This window comes from Gallinula chloropus, assembly GCF_964237585.1.
Source record: "Gallinula chloropus genome assembly, chromosome: 9".
In the NCBI taxonomy this organism is placed as follows: Eukaryota; Metazoa; Chordata; class Aves; order Gruiformes; family Rallidae; genus Gallinula; species Gallinula chloropus.
Window position 1 is genome coordinate 21372340 of NC_140094.1, and position 18410 is coordinate 21390749.

Genomic DNA, 18410 nt, shown 5'->3' on the forward strand with positions numbered 1-18410 from the left:
GAAACTATGTAAGCAGACACTTGAGAGGATAAACTCTCTCCTCTCTTCCTCTGCTTCCCCTGTCCCCAAGCCCCCCAGTTTTGAACAGGCTCCTAAATTAGGTGACATAGTAAAATCACTTGGGTATATTTTGGGGCAGCCTTAAAATAGTCAGCCTAATAAGGATGACTTTGTACTACTTTCTGTGTGCGTGCTCATTTATCATAATTGGCAGAAGCTCTCCTGAAAAAAAAAGCATTTCTGAGGGAAAAAAAGCATTTCTGATGCTCCTGGTTTCTGTGCTTGAGACTCAGCATCTCTTTGCCTGTCAGTCCTTGGCACTCTGGCTTTGGCAATAACCTCCAACTCAGCCCAGAACAAATAATTTGACCTTCGATTTGCATCCAGCTTCACCACCCAGGAAGCTATTGGTCAACTGTTATCATGTTACACTGATTCAGTTGCAACCTGAGTTGATATGAAAGGGAGGAACGCTTGACTCAAGCAGGCAGTGTACCACACTGTAATTATGTGTCCTAACGTCTGTCTGGTCTCTAGCTATCAGCACTTGTGTCTCTCCTTTATTACTCACAGTTTGTTAGGCCCCAGCATTCGCCACACTCAAGTTCCTGCACTCAGACTTAGGGTTGGTATGCCATCACTGCAGTGGAGGTGAGGCACAGGAGCTGCCTCAGCTGCTGTCTTCCTGCCTGGGTAGGTTATCCACCCTGCTGGGGTGGTGTCAGGGGTGGATGGAGCATGGAGCAGTGTGTGGCAGGACCAGCTCCCTGGGTTGTGCTGTTTCTGGTAGCTGGCAGAGATTACTTGGACCAGGACCATTGCCTTGCCTTTTTCTGTTGTTCACAGCCACGTTGTGGTGTGGAGGGATGTGTGCTGCAGGTGTGCTGCATGTCCTGCACGTGTGTTTAGGGTACTGATCCTTTCAGTAAGCTGTGGGAAAGACATAGGAAGAGACACACTGGCCACTGCTGTCCCATCTTCTGGAAGCTGTACACAGCTGTGCCAATTTGTGAACCTTGGTCTGGCAGACACGTTTTGTCTTTAAAAGTAGAGTCATAGAAACAAGAGTCCTCAGCTTGTGCCACGATGTGTTGGCTTGAATAGCCCAGAAATGATGGGTAGGTTAGAACTGGATGGTTTCCTCTGCAGCTGAGTCAAGTTTGCACCTTGCAAAAGGGTGTGTGCGAGTGCCGGTGTGTGGGTAAGGACAGGGTGAGCAGGGCTTTCCTGAGGTGAATGAAGTGCAGGAGGCAGCTTCCTTATGTGTTTCTCAGCCTGAAAGGCGCACGTAATTTGGGGAAGGTGTATGCCTACTCCTGGCTTAGATTTGGTTGCCAGTGCCCCTCTTTCTGGGAAGGAGCGAGTATACTGCAGAGCTGCTAAAAACAACCCCTCTTGTGTAAGGCCCTAGTAATGTTTTCCCCTTGCTCCTTCCCCAAGCCACACAGAGATGAGGTAAGCTCACTCCCCTAGACTATCTGCTATCAGTCTTTATTTGACAGAGGTGTTTGAACTATGTAGCTGGCAGGTAGGCTGTGGGCAAACATTTAGGCAGTGTTTACAATGTGTGCTCTTGAGAAGATCGGTTCCATGCGTGACTGCCATGGCATGTAAACCTCAGCTGGCTTCCAGCATGCTTTTTCTTCTTCCACCTCCCCCCCTTTTTTTTTTAAAAGGCAAAGTATAATTTGCATCCATAGTTCTTAACTAAAACTGAGTGCTCTGTTCTTCAGATTTGAAATGACATTGGTAAATTTATGCCAGTATACCATTTAGCTTGATACGAGCCTAAAAGTCCAAAAGGGTTTATTCTCAAAAGATATTCAAAGAAAACTAATGAATCACTTTTAAAAGAATGAAAAAGTATTAAATTCATGTGTAGATGCTATTTTCCAGAAAGAAAACATCACGTGTTCAAATTAAATTACATTCCTTTAGTAATCAGGTTAGAATGATTTATAATTTAATAGAAACTAATCATTCAAATTATTAATTTACAAGCATTTAAGTTTGTACAGAGAAGCTTAGGATTACTCAGAGATGCTTATGTATATCATCCCTATGTCAACAAGCCTTGAGACTTAAGGTTTTGCTTTTTCTTAAGAGTAAGTTGCTGTTGATGAAAAGGTAGATTAATAGAAATTTCTGAAAGTAATAACAAAGAGTGTAAGAAAACAGAATCACATCCTTGTATAACCAGTATCATCAATAAGTTTGATAAAGGCATTTGACTTTTCTGACATCAGGTGAGAGCAACTCTGGAAAAAGTAAGAAAGAAAATGTATGGTGAATACGATGAAATGAAACGAAAAATCCAGCAGCTTACAAATGAGCTGAAGGTAAGTGTGTGCTCCTGTGTGGGGAAAGCCTGTGAGAACAACTCTGCCCATGTTATCTGGAAACTTTAGTTCCAGGAATAGAAATTCAAACCACTCCAGTCTGTTGGTTTAGATGACATCTGTATTTTTTGTTCGTTTATTTATATATTTACTCCCTGCCTCCCTTGCCCCTGAAGGTAAAGTAGGACAGGGATGCTTTTCATACACAGTTACTAATTGTCTGCTCCTTCCAAATAAGGGAATGATCTCAATAGCATTGTCTGTGCCTGTTGGTACCTAGCAGAGATGCTTTACCAGTAAGCTGCCAGGTGAACTGAATTAATAACTTGCATAATTAGCAGCAGTGTGCAACTTGGTTGCTGTCATCTCAACTTTGCTCTGTTTCACTGATTGAATTTTTCAAATGCTATAGTAGAAGAGGAAGCACTATTCATGAGTATTGAGGTGCATGTCAGTTCTAAAAACATCTTACCTTTCAATTCTTAAGTGAACCTTTCAATGATCATTCAGTGACCTCCCATTTCTTCAGACATGCTGCTTTAGCAGGAAAAGCTGCTGCAGTCTGTTGAAGTATCCTTCACATTGCCCTACAGAGTTCTTTGGTCCAAAAAATCTCCCAGAACACTTGCTGCAGATTTTATATTCAACATTGATTTTCACAGCCCTGGTTCAGATGGAGCTTTGGCAATTAAATGTATTCTGACTTAAAGTGACTGGGACCCTGACTGGTGCCCTTCTGCCATTCTCATTTGGAGACTGTCAGTTCCCTGCAGGCTGTGTTATGTGTAAAGATCAGAACATCTGTTAAGCTGTTACTTTTATTCAGTGGCACCTAGTCTCAAAAACAAACAACCCCCTCCCCAAACAAAAACCAGCCTGACTTGAAGGGGGAGAGAAAACTGAATTTCTGTGAGCTATTCAGTAGTCTTAATGAATCCAACAAAGTGAGTCCCTGCCCCAGTATGCATGTAGCTAAATGCTGATTCAGACACAGTTTTGTCATCTTTGCTGCTGATCCTTCCTGAATAGCAGTGGTGATATCCTGTATTTCCAGATCTTCTGTCAGACCAGTGGAAATCCTGCATGAGTCTAAACTTCAATCTTAGTTAAGGGTTTCTGCCCAGCTCCAACAAAATCTCTGGTTCTGAAGCGAATCAGCAGTTTATGAAGCACTGCACCTGGCATAAGTGGCACAGTATTAGGAAACGCCGTGGCCCCCACCCTCTTTTTGAGTACCTCAGACAGCCTGAACAAGTGTTCTCTGCCTAATAATGTATTTGCTTTTAGTTTGGTTGGTTGTGATTTGGTTTTGGTTTTCCATGTCTGCCACCACTCATGCTATTTGGGGATCCTTTACACATTCTTTGCTTCAGCTTTGAATCACTATGCTTTTTTCCCCCATCAACTTCTAGGACTGCTTTGTGTTTATAAAGTCGATCTGAAGTTTGTACTTCCAATGTCCCTCCCTGGGCAATACGCTTCTTCACACAATTCTTATCTTGACTTTCTTAATCCATCCAAAGCATTTCTGCTTTGTTTGTTTCTATATTAGCACATGTTTATATAGGGTTAACAGTAACTACTTGGCTTCTGCTTCCTATGCTGACCTAATCTCTGTATGACTTGGTTACTAAGCACTAATTGTTCTCTACATCAGTCCCTAGTGTTTTGATGTTTTTACCAGGAAACAAAGCTGGTCCATCTAAGAGTGTGTGTTGGGCTGGCCTCCACTAGTAACTCCATTTTTTTCTCTTTATCACTGGACAGTTCATAATAATTTATGCTGTTTGGGTTTTTATCTCTTCTTAAATTATGTCATTTTTCCTTTTTTTTTCCCCTCCAGTTTTAAGTGTCTGTTGGTACATAACAGAAGATGGCGAATTTTCACACACTGCTTTGAATTCTCCTACCTGCTTTGTATTGTTTCATCCTTAAGTCTTCTCAGTGCTGCTTCTTTACATACCTGATGAGTCAGTTCCTTCTTTAGGCTACTCTACAGTTCACTCAAACCTTTCTAGATTTCCTCATTTCTGGCATTCTTTTGCTTTTCACTCTTTTTACAGTTTGCCCACTCTGTGTATATAAACTTTCTGAACAGACATCTGTCAAGTGTCCTCTTGTCCTTTCAAAAAGAACAGCTTTTACAGTGATTGCAGAATACCAATAAACATAGATATTTGTGTCTTGTTTCTGTTAGCATATTTGGATTATAAGCTTTGTTTGTTTGTGAGGTGTGAGACTATGGTTTGAGGTCTGTGTCTTGTAAGCATCCGACTACTGTGGAAATTAACCGTGGAGTCTTTCCCTTCTGCAGCTCCCTTTGAAAGAATAGGTAAACTTGATCAATATTCTATATAAAACTTTCTTTTTTCTTCCTGCTCAGGTGACAAATGCTCATCAGGAATCCTTAGAGAATCATGTGCGAGTGCAGGCTGCAGCCTTAGATAGCTTTAGTGAAATGAACAGCTCCTTGACATCAGCATCAATAGACTTGCAGGTACATTTTAATAGCTGTTTCACAGCTGACAACTGCCTTTTCTGACATGGATTTAAAAACATACATAAAACATGGATGGCAAATACAGATTCTAACACTAAACAAGCCCTTGAAGTGCTGTCTTGGATATCTAAGGCAGCTAATTTAGGAAACTAAGAAAAAAATTCCAACCCTTTTTTGTTTTAAAAACCCTGTTAAAAATAGTGTGGAATACAGACATCTTGATCTGCAGCAAACTAATGCCACTAGTCATGTCCTAACAAAATATCTAAGGTGAAAATGTGATTTATTCTGTTTTTCTCTTTTATTGTGCAAAATGGTACATCTCCTGACTCATTCCTACCTTTGCTGGTTAACAGAAATGGAAGTGGCATGTTTGGATGCGAAGCACTTGTGAGACTGTGAAATGTAGGGGGAGGGAGAGAATGGGAATGAATTTTCTGTTTTAAAGACTTCCAAATGCACATGTATCTGAGCTGAACAGATTAATGTTCTGCTTTCATGCATGTCAGCTTTTCTCAGTCTGGTGCATTTATGTGTATAGCATGGCCCTTGGAGAGAAGAATGGAAGATTGTTGGGAGTAGCATTCATACTGAAATGTATCCATGTTCCTTTTTTTGGGGGGTGTTGTTTTGTTTTAATAGTGTTCCAGGACATTATTTCACTGAGCATGTTCCTCATGGAAATACCTTCTAGCAAACTAAATACAACAAAAGCCATAATTTTAATTATTAAGACTTGCAAAACTGTTGATACTGCATTGACACATCAGGAAACTTTTAAATGTTCTGTACATTCAGTAATCACTTCACTATGTTAATTCACCAAATTATTTGTGATTTTTAATATGTTGTTTACATCTTTCTTCTAGAAAACTCTAGTGGATGTTACATTGGAGAACACTGATATAAGGGAACAGATAAGGAATTTAAAACATACACATGAACAATCTATGGAAAAGCTGAGAGAGAAGCAAAAGCAACTGGAAACAGCACAAATTGAAAATCAGTTGCTGAAATTAAAGGTATGGTATATAAACTGCCCTAAAAATATTGCCCCTTAAGGGCATTAGGAGTATGTTAAATTAACTCCTTGACCCAGTTTGTAAAGGATTCCCTAGAGCTGACTTACTCCTTTGAATCAACACTGTCTTAATAATAACAAATCTCAGGTGGCAACAGTCAGTCTTCCCATGACATGGAATTACCATTCAGGGATGTGGCAAGTGAAAATTTAAACCATTAAATGCTTTATTAGTGTGCATGGCTGTAAGTAAAGGAATATTAAAACTCTGCAGGGTGCTGTAAGAGTTTCTTGATGTTGAATTTGTTTATTTGGTATTGCACAACTTTAAAAAGGTAATGTGTTAAGTCTTATGAGCACATGGTCAGCAGGTATGTGCTGTAATAGCAAGTGTCTTGGAAAGAGAATTAAGCTATTTCTTTCAAAGAAAAGCAAGTGATTAAAATGCAAACTGGAAGGGTATATATCTGCCAGAAAGCTTGACCGATTTCTCTTCTGCCAAATATATTCCTTTAATCTTATTAAAAAAGCCCCACACAACAAAACAACCAAAAAACCTCCTCTGGAAACTTTGTCTCTCTTAAAATTGCTCAAAATAGACTCATTTGGATATAGTACTGTATCATGATTTGTCACTGTGAAGTGAAGGTGACTGCTGGTTTGTGCACGTTTGATTTTGTCAGAATAGCTGATTATTTTTGGCTGTCTAGTGACTTGCATGTGGAGAATTGGATTGAATGAAAAGACGATGAAGTCCAACCGTTGCCCGAGCCCTGCCAAGTCCTCCACTGAACATCTCCCCAAGCGCCACGTCTACGTGTCTTTTTTTATAATTCCAGGAATGGTGACTCAGCCACTTCCCTGGGCAGCTGGTTCCAGTGCTTGACAACCCTTTCAGTGAAGACATTTTTCCTAATATCCAATATAAACCTCCCCTGGTGCCACTGGAGGCCATTTCCTCTGCTCTTACTGCTTGTTACTTGGGCCAGGAGACCAACACCTACCTGGCTACAACCTCCTTTCAGGTGGCTGTACAGAGCGATGAGGTCTCCCCTCAGCCTCCTTTTCTCCAGGCTAAAATACCCCAGTTCCTTCAGCCACTCCTCATAAGATTTTGCTCTGGGCCCTTCACCAGCTTTGTTGCTCTTATTTGAACATGCATCAGGTATAATGACAAATGGCTAAGAGGAAACATTAATGTAAGGGTATTTCAACTTAGAATTCATGTTCTAGTTCTCTCTAGAAAATCAGTGTGAAGTGAAGCTTTACACTATAAAAAGTGGAATGCTATGAAAGTTGCTGTATTTTGTCCCTGCTATAGTCAACAGGAAATAAAAAGAGGGGAAAACCAATTAAAAGCAGAAAGGAAAGCTGATGCCAATTAAGATTTCAAAACAGAAATTTGGACTTTACCATAATCTTAAGGACATGCACCAACAGGTCCAGGAAAGGTATGTCTGCTTCTACAGGCAGAGAAAACTCCAGGTTAAGTCTCACTTCAACTGAATGCTTAAGGATTTGTATGTGTTCAAAGCATGTCATGGGCTGCAGATTCATGCCCTGCCAGAATGAAAAAAAAGTTTAAACGTTGTCCTCAAAGTTGCAGTTTGATTACAGAGTTAGTGGATAATATACCTCATTGCTGTCTTTGAAAGTTAAACATAAAATTGTGTATCAAAGATGCTGAGCCTTAACTCCAGAGGTGAATGTGTGAGGATGGTTTAGAATCTGGGAGTTCAGCAGTTGAAAAGCAGTAACTGTTGTATGACCTAACCATTTTCTGGGTAGGAGAACACATCCGTGTAGCACATTAAGTAGGCTCACTTTATTCATATAATCATAACAATAACTGAGGCTGTAGGTGTTGCTTAAGAGCACTACAACAGCTGCCCTGATGCACCTACCTTTTTCTGCCTGTTTTTACTCTCCTTGTTGCTCAAGCTATAAGCAAAGGAATGATGGAGAGATGGTGCCAGAGATCATATTCCAGTTCACTGTATCTTAAGGACTCTGGGGTTTGATTGTTGACTTTTTCTGAATTATATGATTCTTTCAGGCCTCCTGAAATGTGAAAGGTTCCACGCTGTACTGAAACTTAACTCCTCTCACAAAGTGCAGGTTGCTGCCCCTGCCCCAGTGTTGGTCTAGATGAGATGCCAAAGGGGACAATGCGGTACAAGTGAAGTCCTTCAGAGCTCAGCCCCTCTTCGAAGGATGAAATACACTGTTGTTATCCTAAATGGTAGTAAAACAGCTTGTTCCCACCATGCAAGATAAACACAGGGCTTAATAAATCTTTCAGTCCTTGAAATGAGAAAGGAACCCCAGCCCCCAAAACCTTAATCACCAGAGCCAGGTGTCTTGTAGCTGTTTAAACTGTAGTGATCAGCAGGGAACACTTTATTCTTCTCCCAGATGACTCTATATTCCACCCCTTCCTGACATTTCTGTAGTGCTCACAGCATTCCACGATAACATTGTCTGATTTATAGCCTCTCTACTAAAAGACCAGGACAGGCTATTTTACTTTGCTTTTGTTGTGGTTTACAGAGTAGATAGGTTTACGCTGTGAATGTCCTATCTGGTGTTTAATCACTGAGGGTGTGGTTCAGTCAGTGTTTTGAGCCACGGTCAGGGGGAAATCCTGCCTCTGAATTACCATTCCTGTCCTCTTCCCTGTAGCAGTAGTAAAGTTTCTGGTCCTGTGGTTAAAAATTAACTCTTCCACACCCCTGAGTATATTTTAAGTCTGATTGTTCTCTGACCTGCGTTGCTACACAGTCACCCCAGTTCTTGTGCCTACACAAAGAGCAGTGAGGGAACAGCTGTGTCTTCTAGTTAACAGCACATACTCAGGCCTAGCTTAGAGTAATTATTGTGTTGAGTGCTCATGGTCGTTTAGAACCAGGAGCTAAGTCTAGACCATCTCTAATTGATGCTTCTGTAGAATGGGAGAAGTATCTTTTCAGTGGGGAAACAAGCCAAGTGACTTGCAGGCTGTTACAGAAGGGTCTCTGTAAAGAGTCATAGTCTGGTCTTGGATAAAGAATGACTGGTTCAATTCAGACAACCTGACACTTGATGAAATGGTAATTTCTACAAATTCAAATTACTTGTAAGCTGGCAGGGTGTTGTAAATGGCCTTAATGAAAATCCACTTCAGCAGTGCCAAATTTATAGCAAGGTGGATCTGAGTCCAAAGTGTACTCTCTCATCACGTGAACTCCATTTCTCCTGCTGTCAGCAGGGCTGTACTGACTGATGGGTCAACTGTGACTTTCTTTCTTTCCCTTCTCATAGGTGGAATCATCACAGGAAGCCAATGCTGAAGTCATGAGGGAGATGACGAGGAAACTGTATAGTCAGTATGAGGAGAAAATGCGAGAAGAGGAGCAGAAACATAAAGCTGAGAAAGAAATCCTCCTAGTATGTATAGCAGTCTGTAGGGTGCTGTTTTATCATCACTTACTACTCCAGAGTTGACGTGTTCCTTTACTCCTGTCTCTCTGACTAGCTATGCCACAGTTAATAAGCTTTCCAAGATTTTGGGGTTGTAGGGCTGAGAAAATAATAGCCTCAAACACCTTAGCAGTAATGATAATGTAGACTTCATCATTTCAAATGGAGTAAGTTGGGCTTTTTAATTACTGGTTCTCTGAAAATAAATAGAAATACAATGTCCAATTTTAGTGATAGTTTAGGAAGGGACAGGGTAGCAACTTCACTGGATGCTATTGGAACAAGAACTCTTCCTGTCCTATTTACCCTCCACCCCCAAATAAAAACTTCCCATGAGCAGTTTTCCATTACATTTTTCTAACTGATAAAGATAGAAAATTATTTACATGAAATGTAGATGCCCCAGTCTCTTTCTATTAATATTGTTGTATATGTGAGGAAAGTACAAAGCTGAGCATAGCAACGTTTGTGGTGTTTAAAATGCTGTCTTGTGCAACAGCATAGTTTTTCTTGTGCTGTTACTTCACAGCATCCACAGAAAGGAAAACAAATATCTAAGAAATGGCTAAAAGCTTTTCTTAGATTTTCATAATGATGTTTTACAAATACCTGTGCACTTCAACGTGCCTCAAATCTCTTGTTCTATACAATTTACATTTGGGGTCACAACTTTTCCAGGCTTCTGGGCAAAGCCTTGAACTCTGCTTAAAATATAATAACCTGCCTTTATGGACTAAAACACAATCCCTCATTAATATACTATATATTAACATGTCTGTAACTGTTCATATCTGAAGGAGGAAACAAATCGGCTTCTGAAGGCGATTGAAGAGGCCAATAAGAAGATGCAGGTTACAGAAACGAGCATACAAGAGAAAGACCAGAGGATCGGGGAGCTGGATCGGCTGATCGAACGCATGGAAGAGGTAGGGGAGTTAGCTGGCTGCCACCTCTAAAGAAAATGCAGAAATGCCTGGAGGAAACTTGATTTTTAGATTTGGGGGGGGGGAATGACTGGTGTTCAATCACACACACCACCCACACCTGACCATGGCTCAGGAACTAGCAGGGGTGAGCAATTGTGCTATGCATCACTTGTTTTGTATGTTCTGTTGTTGCTATAATGATATCTTCCTTTTCTGTTCTATTTGTCTATCTCAACCTTTGACTTTTACCTTTATTTATTACCACCACCACCACCTCCTCCATCCCACTGCGGGGGGGATGGGACAGGGGGAGTGAGTGTACAGCTATATGGTTGTTTTAGCTGCCTGCCAGGTGAAACCGCAACAAGTAGTAACTATACACAATCCAAAGTCTCTTAGAAATGTTGTTGATAGGTCCACTAAAATGTGTTTTAGTTAGGAATAGACCTGACTCTTTAGCTATTTATAGTCCTGATTGGAATTGTGTCTCCAAATTTTTCTACATGTGGGTGACATTCTAAACTGAAAGCTTCAGGCTAAAATGTTTTGAGGGCTTTTTTGGTGGGTACATAGCGGCCATTTAACCTTCCATGAAGGTATCTATCTTACTTAGATTATGGCTTAGAATATTTTGAGAAGAAAAAATGTTTACTGCCTTTTAATCCAAACCTTAGGTTCCTCCTTTCCTGCTAGCATAAAAAACCGTTTCATTATTACTTTCTTTAGCTAAATATTCCCTACCAAATTGTAATTGAGAACAGTTTTTTTGACAGCTTACTTTTAAAGCTCTGGAAGCAGAAATGCTTTAAGACATTTACCTCTTGTGACACTGGCAGCAGTACTCTAAAACTGGTTGTAGCAGGTCTTGCATTGCTTCTTTTTATTTCCTGCTTTTCTTCCTCTTTTATGGACTTTGCTCCAGGGCAAAACTCAGACTAGTAGTCAGATGGTTATTATTTTAATGTATTGTTAAACCTAGGAGTATCACAGTACCTCTCCTTGCATTGTATGCTGCATCTGAACCTCATTTGTTAAACCTTTTCAGATATCTTAGAAAGCTTTATACCTTCTGTCTGTGAAAGCATTCTAGTAAGTGGAGGGAATGTGATCATCTGTTCTTACAAATGAAGTATTTTTTCACTGACTTTTGGTTAGTACAGTAAATATTTGTCACTCATAGATTTTTATATGCCAGTCTGGTTGGCATGTCTGGTTGGAGCATTTGTATTGAGTCCCTTTTGTCTTATGCTAGCAAATCTATTAATAGACTTACTGATTACACTGAGAAATCTTTCAGTGTAATATACCCCTTTAGTAGCTTGCTCAATTTCAGCTGGGCTTCAGCCTTTAACTTGTAAGTGTTATGCAGTGAAAAAAGGACTGCAATATTGGTCTCAAATACAGATGAGTTTCTTCACGTTGGTTATTTGATTTGCTCTTATCTGGCTGGTACTTATGGAGTAGAACTGAATGCCTCTCTTAAATTCTGACTATGGCAGATAGCAGACTCCTCTGTTCATTTCTGTTGACTGAGTCCCCAAGTCCTCATAGATTTTTCATGAGCCTGGTGCTGGTGGACACCTAAAAATAAACGGGAATATTTTGGGAAAGAAAACAGGGCAATACCTTTTATATCAGCCTTGGATTAAGAGATCTTTATGGAGGGATAGCATGGGAAATTTGATGGTTATGTAGTTAAAGATGGTGATGATTCATGTTTTGATTCAAAAACTTCAGTTTCAAGTGCAACTGTACAGCTTTGATAGGAAGTTGAAAACTCTTATTTCTGTGCATAGCTGGGAATTTGATTTTCTTATTATGCATTCTGTGCTCCTTGGCTTAGGAAATGCATGAATTTTGTTTAATTGGTTTCTATTTTAATTTCACAAATTATCTTTTGAATTGCAATGAAATATGCTTTGTGAAGCCTTTTACATTTTGACACATGGATAAATGAAGGATAACACTTCTTGTTTAGGAACGTCACCAGCTGCAAAAACAACTTGAATTAAATGAAATGCAAATATCTGGAGCAAAATCTGAAAACAGCTCTGACAGTGAAAGGTAAGGCATGTCTGCAGAAATGATAGTATTGCTAGGAAACTATAGGGAATCTTTCTTGAAAAGTTGTTTGCAAACATGCAGAGTACATTTGGAATGGAACAAGTGGATTGCATTTTTCTTAAATCTGCATTCCCAAGTTCAGCACAGTATGATCCTGACTATGAATACTTCCCTTATCTCCTTCTAGGCTGCTCAGTTCAGAGAGTATCTATATCCTCTATTAAGCTGTAGGATATCCCCTTTGAAAAGCTGAACTCTGGAAGTGAGCAGGAGTTTTGCATGCAGCTGCCAGAGTTGTCTTTTTTGTGTGAAAGAGGGAAAGTGGGGAATATATGTGAGGCTTGGAGGGACAGCTCTATGTGGTGCATGTTAACATAAGCACATGACCAAAAGGAAGGTGTGGAAGGAATCTGTTGTGTAGTGTCACAATGCAGAAATAAGCCATTATTTTTTGGGGGAAGTGAGGGTGATTTATTGCAAGTGAGACCTTTGACGATGGTTGGTTTTGAAAGCATGAGGCTTAAAAGAAAGATGTGGTGTTGTGGTGGTACCTGGATGTGCTGTTTCTGCCCATGGGTGGCACAGGCATCCATTACTACTTCTTTGAGACAGAGCACGATGTCCAGCTTCAAGAAAAGCCAGAGGCAAAGGCTCAAGAGAAACCATCCAGCACTGAAATAGCATAAATACCATCGGAGTGAAAATGACATCTGCCACTCAACAGCTTATATGACACTACTTGAGTGGTAAAGATTAATTGTAAGCACAGACAGAATAATTGTACTTGATTACTACATATATTTCTGTGGCACCCAGAAATTCAGTTGTAAAGTTGTGGCACCCTGCTGTTCTGTAGGAAGGGGCTCTGCCGAGAGCATCTCAGTGCCTAGTTGAATTGATCTCTGACCACCTTATCTGGCTTCAGCAGCCTGTTAAAATAATAATAACTTAAAGTGAGCAGATGTTGCATGCAGGGTAGAATATGGAGATGAAAGATAATTGCTTTCTTACTTTACAACTCTGGGTAACAGATAATCTTCATGCTTTGGTGAATCCTGCCCATGAAAAGTCATGCTGCAGGAATTTACTGCAGTGTTTAGGAACTTATGCAATGCAAGCAAGCACACAGAGACAGTTAATGCAAGCAGTGAATCTGTGCTCAGATGCTCCACAGAAGGAAGGACCTCTTGTGTTGCTCTATTGCTGTCGGTGCTTAAAATTCTGAATCTTTCAATCAACACCAAATACATGTTACAGTTGCAATCCAAATGTAAACTGCAGTTCTGTGAGACCTTAATATGCAGGATTAAAAAAACCTGTGCCAGTCCTGGGATTCTTTTGAGTCCTGAAGTGCCACAGTTCCTGTTCTGTAGAGTGCTTCACTGTTAATAGAGACTCTTCTGGGGCAAACCACATACAATTCAGCTATTCACTGGACACATGTCATATGCAGTTTGCCATCTGCCGGTTTGCCTTAGAATGTTGTTCTGTTTGCAGTTTCTTCTGCTTTGCACAGACCAAGATGAATAAAAGACCCCTTCTTTTTTATTTATTGCCCTCTTTCACTTTGCAAATTCTGTCCAGTCCTGAACCTGGGAGCATGGAAGTTTATTTCATACAGAAGCATTTGTTTTCTTTGAAAACCTCCAGGAGCTGTAGACTCAGATGAAAATGGAGGCCCCCATGGCCAACATGACACAAATGTATTGAAAATCTTCCCTCCTGTTTCTTTACATATTGTAAAACTACTTTTCTGTCAAGCTGCCAAGCCCATTGGAGGCAGGAATTCTAAGGGTGTTCAATTTTTGCCTTAAACAGATTGGAAAAAATACAGACTCTACCTAAAGAGTCATACATTCAAAATCATAACATCTGCAACAATTCCTGCTGACTGATGAGTTAATACTACTCCAGGTAGCATTCTGCTACTGTTGGCAACTATGCCAAATCCTCTACTCAAGGCTTCCCTGTAGCTGGAGGGCTTTTAAAAGCAGATCGGCTTCCTGGCTTTTATTTAGCATATATTTCCAAAATGTTTGCAGGCAGGACAAATGTCCTTTTAATGGTAAAGACCTAGTTTTCTAAAAGCCTTTCACTTCAAGAAAAAACAGACATCTTAAGGAAATGAGCTTTGTCACCTGTCAGCACTTCAGGCTCTGAGTAAGCATGCCACTGTGCAAGACAAAGGTGAATTAACTTGGGTGGAGGCACTTTGACTAAAAGACTACCATTAAAATGTACTTTAGACAAATTGACATCTGTCAGTGGAATTTGACTTGCCTACCTCTTGACCTAGTCTTTCTGATTCCTGGTGGGATTGTGGGGTTTTCCTGTTTTGCTTGTACTGCACAGCTCCTCAGGTGCTTAATTCTTACCCGTTCTGCTAGGTCGCAGCACTTGGAGGAGGTAGCGGCCAGCCTAAGGGAGCGAATCAAACACCTGGATGACATGGTCCACTGCCAACAGAAGAAAGTCAAGCACATGGTTGAGGAGGTGAGATCTAGTAAAACAATTCTGAGTCTTTTGGGAACACTGATTCTTTTAGTACATAATCCAGAGGGCTCTGTTCTGTGTGCAGTTTCCCTATGCCACTTTAGTAACAAACACGCTGGGAGATGAGTGAAGCCATCTGGAGCTGCTGAAGCAGAAAGACTAGGTGAAAGCAGCTTGATCCAGTGGCTGTGGTTATATACTGTGATCTTTAGGCTCACGCTGATTCTGAACTCTTCATGGTGGTCCAGAACATACAACATTCAACTTGCAACTTCCTTTAAGCACTCAGAGGATAACTGAAGCAATGCAGACTAGTCACAGAATAGTCATTAAGGCTACCAATGTGCCCAGAAACTACTTAGCAGTCAGAAGACTGACTGCAGACATTTCTGTTCCTCCAAGTAGACAAAATTATGACATGGGAAACAGGTAAATTAAGGTTAAATCGGAGCTTTACAAGCAGGCTGACACTACAATTACACTGAGCCTTGTGCTGTGCAGAGGACAGGCATTTGTGAAATATCTTTTACTTGTGTTTAGACATTGCACAGTCACAAAATCAAATGTTTGGAAGCCATTCTGACCTCAGGCATTCTTTCTGCATTTACAATGTGCTGTCATTGGATTTCTGATTAGACATAGTTTTTCCATGTTTATCAAGGTGATACTTTTGGTTTTATATATATATATTAAAATATTAACCCCCCACATTTGTTTTATAAGATTCTGATATAGTCCTGCTGTATGATCATCTGTGTGATACTAAGTGTCTTACACAGAGGGATGCAAAAGTATCTGTCTCATTCTTCTGTCATACGATCAGTATAGAAGACTGGTATGCAAGGTTTGAGGTTTTGTTTCTAGTTCAGCTTCCCATTTTCACTGTTTCCAAGCATCATAGTAGGTGGTAAAACCGAGCTAACAGTATTTATACCGTGTTATTCTAGTAAGGAATAGTTCTTTAATAATCCTGTCCATCTAATTAATGACTTATGGGAACAATTATTTAATCTGGTTTGTACCTCTGTATGCTAGCTATCATATTAGGAGCTTTTCTGGTTCTAACCAAAAGTACTAAAGGACTTGTCACTTTGTGACACAGCTATATGTGCAACCCAGGTGATTCTAGTAATATCAAAGAGAATGGTGGCCTAAACTTTTGTCCCTTATTACTAAATATATTTTAAACCACTTGATGTAATTTGATCTGTAGTGGGCTGCGTTGGTATAATAAATACCTTCAGCTCCAGGGAGTGTTTTGGCAAAATCATGTATAAAACTTGGGCTGATGATGATTATTTCATAAGTATTAGGTTTAATGGAGGACTTCAGCTTGCCAATTCCATGTAGTATATTTCTGCTGGTGCCTTCAGATATACAGAAAGCCCTTCTAGATCTTTTGGTTATCTTCTGATAAACTTATATGACCGATTCATTACTTATCTGTCACATATGTCTGCTTTAAATTGATGTCTGACTACCTGCTTTTCAAAATCAATTCAATCTCTGTATGAGTCCATGAATGCCACGTAGCCATCTCTTCAGTCCTTGTGTGTCTTAGTTTTCCTTTTAGTTCAGTTTCTTTGGAAACTGCACAAACACCTGTGGCTACACCTGTATTTTCACTGATGAGCTACCTAAAGATTCCTGTAACAGAGGTTTGATCAGTCAGATGGTACCACATATATTTGGCAGGTAGTGGTGTGGGATCTTTTTACATTTTCTGTGGTTTGTGTTCAAACTGTGTCGGTGGAAATACCTAGTGTGGTTGGCATGTACTATTTTAAACTGGACTTTTGTAATTAAAGGCTTAAGAATAGCAGCTTTAATAGTACAGAGAGGAGTAGCTCTCCACCGTGGGAGAAGATAAAAAGCATTGCAGATGTGTATGCCCTGAGCTAGCCACACTTGTGGTATCTTTCATGATTTTGTGCTTTTCGTTGCATAAATACTAGAAAAGGATTTTTAGGCTCACTTTGAGCAATGCTTACTAACTATGCCACACAAGTAGAGAAGTTATCAACAAAAATGCTTCTTAAAAAGTAGACTGTTGAAATGGAATGTTATCTGAAGAGATTGTTCCAGAGTTAGATTAAAAACTAGTGAGAAGCAACACTGAGTATAAACAAGGGGTTTATTCTTTCAGTGTAAACCACAATGGGTTTATGCTGTTACTATCCCCAGTGTAGACAAAGTACAGCTCTAGAGATGACTGTCATGTCAAAGGGATGCTGAACAAACAAGATACGTCAGACTCATGGAGAATTGTCAAAATTGGACGAGTACTGAGATGAATCTGCTGGCTGAAGCATCACCAAGTAGATCGTTCTTCAGGCCTTTTAAGGGAAGATGATGGATCATTTACAACTAATAGATGCAGGGCATTCTGTAAGTGAACAGCAAGCAGTCAGGAGGAAGTGAAAGAAAAGCTTTACAGTGGAGTTGTTTGATGCAGCAGGCAGCTCTAACTTAGGAGACTGTCACCAGTTCAAATCAGGGCATGCATGGTGGCAGAGGAGCACCAAATGTTAGGAGGCCATGGAGGAAAAGAGTATTAAAGCCTTCCTTTTCACAGGACCATCCTGTTGGTACTGAGTGAAGTAGGTATGTGACCTGTGGAACTGAGCCTGGGCAGAGGACAGTCAAAGTCCAGTGTGGTTGTACTCCTCAGCAAAGAAATCATTTGCGTTGGATTTTTTTTTTTTTCTCTGAAAATAATTACTCCCATCTTGGGCATTAATAAAATGTTTTTCAACTTGACCTAGTCAGACCAGTAAGAAATTAAATAGGAGCCTGGAAAATAACTTTCAGAAGAAAATAAATGGAAGAAATAAAATGCAAGTTTGCTGGAGTCAGTGACCTTCAATATTGCTGTGTGTTAGGTCCCACGCACACCCATTTGTCATCCTTGTAGGGATTCTCTGCTGTGATGTGAGAGCCAAGATCGCAGCCCATTAGAGCACCATCTGAGCAGAAAGTTATCCTGCATAGACTTAAAGCCATGGAAAGAGCTTGCAGATGATTTTATCATGCTATTTGTACATAGCAGGCTTTCAAAAAAAGAGTGTGGAACTGGGCAAGCAGGTGCAGGCACAGAAACACTATGGGAGGCATGGGAAGCTGCTGCCACATTGAAATTGCTGCTGTTCTGTGAGAGGGGAAAGCTTGTCTCTTCAGTTATCTGTTCAATATGGCCAACAATAAGTTTATCCCATCTGTGCTAGTGTAGGACATGGCAGAGCATTTAGTATAAGATACAACTTGAAGTCTTCACATGAAATAAAAAGCATTGATTTCAAATAGGCAACAAAAGTATTTATCTTCATTTCAAACCTAAAGCTATTTAAGAGACCTTTAGTTTTTGAGATTTGTGCAATTGACATTGAAATGGATTGCCATTTCATGGCACAATGAACATATTTTATACGTAATAGTGTTTCACTGTTCAGAGTCAGGGAAGGAAATAAGCATTTACATTTCCTGAGCAAGGTGAGTGGGTTGGTGCAGATATAGGGAGCTGTTTTGAAGGGGACTGAGGAAAGGATATATGATTCCTTGCCAAGAAATTATCTACAGAACTCAGATTTCACATGAAATTCCCCTAACTA

The 18410-nt window shown here is 40.1% G+C and overlaps 1 protein-coding gene across 1 annotated transcript in view; it reads left to right on the top strand.

Moving 5' to 3' along the window:
* Window positions 1–18410, top strand: part of MYZAP (myocardial zonula adherens protein) — a gene marked incomplete at both ends in the record, with an annotated part of 41695 nt that overhangs the window by 15311 nt on the left and 7974 nt on the right. The window contains 7 exons of the mRNA XM_084267878.1: window positions 2247–2339; window positions 4723–4836; window positions 5709–5861; window positions 9161–9286; window positions 10117–10245; window positions 12224–12309; window positions 14697–14802. Coding sequence (XP_084124004.1) covers window positions 2247–2339; window positions 4723–4836; window positions 5709–5861; window positions 9161–9286; window positions 10117–10245; window positions 12224–12309; window positions 14697–14802 — 807 coding nt within the window. The remainder of the gene's footprint in view (window positions 1–2246; window positions 2340–4722; window positions 4837–5708; window positions 5862–9160; window positions 9287–10116; window positions 10246–12223; window positions 12310–14696; window positions 14803–18410) is intronic.